The 3,402-nt window shown below is 39.1% G+C and overlaps 1 protein-coding gene across 1 annotated transcript; it reads left to right on the top strand.

Moving 5' to 3' along the window:
- Positions 1-856: 856 nt before the first annotated feature.
- LOC113891823 (olfactory receptor 2A14-like) lies at positions 857-1,789 on the top strand. The gene has a single exon (XM_027540303.1). It carries the CDS (start codon positions 857-859, stop codon positions 1,787-1,789), a length of 933 nt encoding a protein of 310 aa, XP_027396104.1.
- Positions 1,790-3,402: the final 1,613 nt, after the last annotated feature.

Here is a 3,402-nt window from a genome sequence, read left to right as displayed (position 1 = left end):
AATTCATTTTCACCTTTTGAATTTCATACTTAGGCTGCAGAAATGTCGCCATGCTTAACTGAATTTAAGACAATATGTGTGCCTGTGTTCATCTACTCTGATAATTTTTCACTTATGCTTAAATTTCAGGATCAGGTGCTGATAAAAAAATAAATAAGACAGTACAAATAAAATTGCAAACTCTGGAGATGGGAAAGAAATGGCAGAAGATGCTTCTATGGAATAATTAGTCCACTGTTGAGAGGAGTTTTATGCAAAGTTTGAAATGCTACAAAATTTAGAGGTTATTTAATAAGGGAATTCAAATCTGAAATAAGTGGATAGAAAAGCATATGAGAAGGTAAGTGGAAAAATAAGCAACATGTAAATAACAAAGTATCATAAACACTTTATTTCTTGAACCAAGAAGATAAGCAAGATTAGGAAATGAAACTACCTCTTACTACATATGGACTGTCAGGGTTGTCTCTCTTCTAAGCACATTAATAATCAACACTCACACCTTTGAAGGGAAGCCAGGATACTTGAATTTTACTAAACAGTGCACGTCTGTATTTGTGTGTATACTATTACACAGAGTATATAATAATGCATTTATCATGTTATCATATATTTTATTATCTATATTTTACATATCTTAGTATCCATTGGTAAAAGGGGAATTTGTTTCTGATTTGTATGATCACACGAAGTTTGTGTATATAGTGTATCTAAAAATAAGTTATAGAAAACCCACTCAAAGTAATACATCCAAATGCTCATTTTGTTACACTCAGAAGGTATTTTGTGTCTTGATTTCCCTACAACTCTGACTGTCCTATTGAAGCCTTGGGCTTCTCTGTTTCTAGCCAGGAGCATGGGAAGCAACCAGACATGGATCACAGAAGTCACCCTCCTGGGATTCCAGGTCGATTCAGCACTGGAGTTTTTCCTCTTTGGACTTTTCTCTCTCTTCTACACCCTCACCCTTCTGGGGAATGGAGTCATCCTGGGGCTTATCTGCTTAGACTCAAGACTGCACACCCCCATGTACTTCTTTCTCTCACACTTGGCCATCATTGACATATCCTATGCCTCCAACAATGTCCCCAAGATGCTGGCAAATCTTGTGAGTCAGAAAACAACCATCTCCTTTGTTCCTTGCATTATGCAGACATTTTTGTATCTGGCTTTTGCTGCTGCAGAGTGCCTGATTTTGGTGGTGATGTCCTATGACAGGTATGTGGCCATCTGCCACCCCCTCCATTACACTTTCATCATGAGCTGGAGAGTGTGCACTGTCCTGACCAGTGCTTCCTGGGCATTTAGCTTTCTCTGGGATCTTGTGCACTTAGTTCTTATCCTGAAGCTGCCCTTCTGTGGGCCTCATGAAATCAACCACTTCTTTTGTGAAATCCTGTCTGTCCTCAAGTTGGCTTGTGCCGATACTTGGCTGAACCAAATTATCATCGTTGCATCCTGTGTTTGCATTTTAGTCGGGCCCCTCTGCCTGGTGCTGGGCTCCTATGTGCGGATCCTGGCCGCCATCCTGAGGATCCAGTCCGCTGAGGGCCGCAGGAAGGCCTTCTCCACCTGCTCCTCCCACCTCTGCGTGGTCGGGCTCTTCTTTGGCAGTGCCATCGTCTTGTACATGACCCCCAGATCCAGCCATTCTCAGGAACAAAGGAAGATTCTGTCATTGTTTTACAGCCTTTTCAACCCTATGTTGAATCCCTTAATCTACAGTTTGAGGAATGCAGAGGTGAAGGGTGCCCTGAGAAAAATTCTGGGGAAGAAGAGGTCAGTGTGAGGGATGGTTTGGAGTGTCCTGTGTGAGCCTGTCTTCATGACTCTGGACCTTTGAATGCTCTTTTGAAACCATTAATTTAACAAATTAGCACCCTTTATCTTCAACATTTTTAAAAACTGAGAAAATAAATACTCATATTTTGTCATTGATAGCAAACCTGAAGTAAACATCATAAATAAGAAAGTTATAATCTAATCCTATTCTTTAACACAGGTGCAAGTATCTTAAAATATTAGTCAATCAAGTAATAAAAAGATACTAAATTATGATACAATTTTTATCTCTAAAATGCAAAAATTGCGTAACTTTCAAAGCAAGAAAAAAATTGGCCCATTAACAAATTAAAGTATCCATTGTCAGTAGATCAAAGCAAGTGTTTGACAAAATTTAACATCAGTTCATGATAAAGCTCTTTACAACCTAGCATAACAATAAACATTCCTAGAAAACGATTTATCAAAAAACCCCAGTACCATAAACATTCACATATCAGACATTATACTTAATGGTAAAATGCTAGTATCTTTCTCCATAAAATAAAAAATAAATAAAATAAGATGTACACCATCACCACTTGTTTTTCTTATTTTTCAGATTTTTGTTAGAGATATTGATGTGTACAGTTAAACAAAAAGAAGAGATATATATGTATGTGGGTATCTGTCATGTGAGGTACCCACATGAGAAGGAGTAAGTAAATTATGTTGTTTTTGTTGTGTGGCTAAGTTATGTCTAACTCTTTTGTGACCTCATGGACTGTAGCCCTCCAGGCTCCTCTGTCCATGGGATTTCCCAGGGAAGAATACTGGAGTGGATTGCCATTTTCTTCTCCAGGGGATCTTCTTGACCCAGCGATTGAACCTGGATCTCCTGCATTGACAGGTGGATTGTTTACCACCGAGGCACCAGGAAGTCCAAATGAATTGTGATCATATGCAAATAGTGTAATGGCATTTGTAGGAAATCCAAACGAATCTTTTTGTATATTAGTGAAATTATGAGAAATTTAAACAAGAAAACTTGATATAAGATCAATATAAACATCTATTATAGATTTATATAACAAATAATTAAAATGAATTTTTTCCAAAATGCTACCATTAAAAGCAGGACTTAATTTTTAAATGTTTAGGACTATATCTAAGAGTGCATGCTTAGTCACTCAGTCATGTCCAACTCTTTGCGACCCTGTGGACAATAGCCCACCAGGCTCCTCTCTTCATGGGCATTCTCCAGGCAAGACTACTGGAGTGGGTTGCCATGCCCTCCTCCAGGGGGTCTTCCCAACCCAGGGATTAAACCCAGGTCTCCCGCATTGGTGGCAGATTCTTTACCATCTGAGTACTAAATCTATAAAGAGACAATTAGAAAAATTTATTGAGGCACTGTGCTAACTAAACAGATATGAAATGTGAGATATGCCAAGTTTTCAGATTGAGAAACGTAATGTTTAAACGATTCAAGCTCCCCAAGCTGATTAACATATTTAATGTTGCTGCTGCTGCTGCTAAGTCACTTCAGTCGTGTCCAACTCTGTGTGACCCCAGAGATGGCAGCCCACCAGGCTCCCCCGTCCCTGGGATTCTCTAGGCAAGAACACTGGAGTGGGTTGC

This window comes from Bos indicus x Bos taurus, chromosome 4 (assembly GCF_003369695.1).
Source record: "Bos indicus x Bos taurus breed Angus x Brahman F1 hybrid chromosome 4, Bos_hybrid_MaternalHap_v2.0, whole genome shotgun sequence".
NCBI classification, from domain to species: Eukaryota; Metazoa; Chordata; class Mammalia; order Artiodactyla; family Bovidae; genus Bos; species Bos indicus x Bos taurus.
Note: the sequence above shows the minus strand (reverse complement) of the source record. Positions and strands in the feature narration are given on the sequence as shown.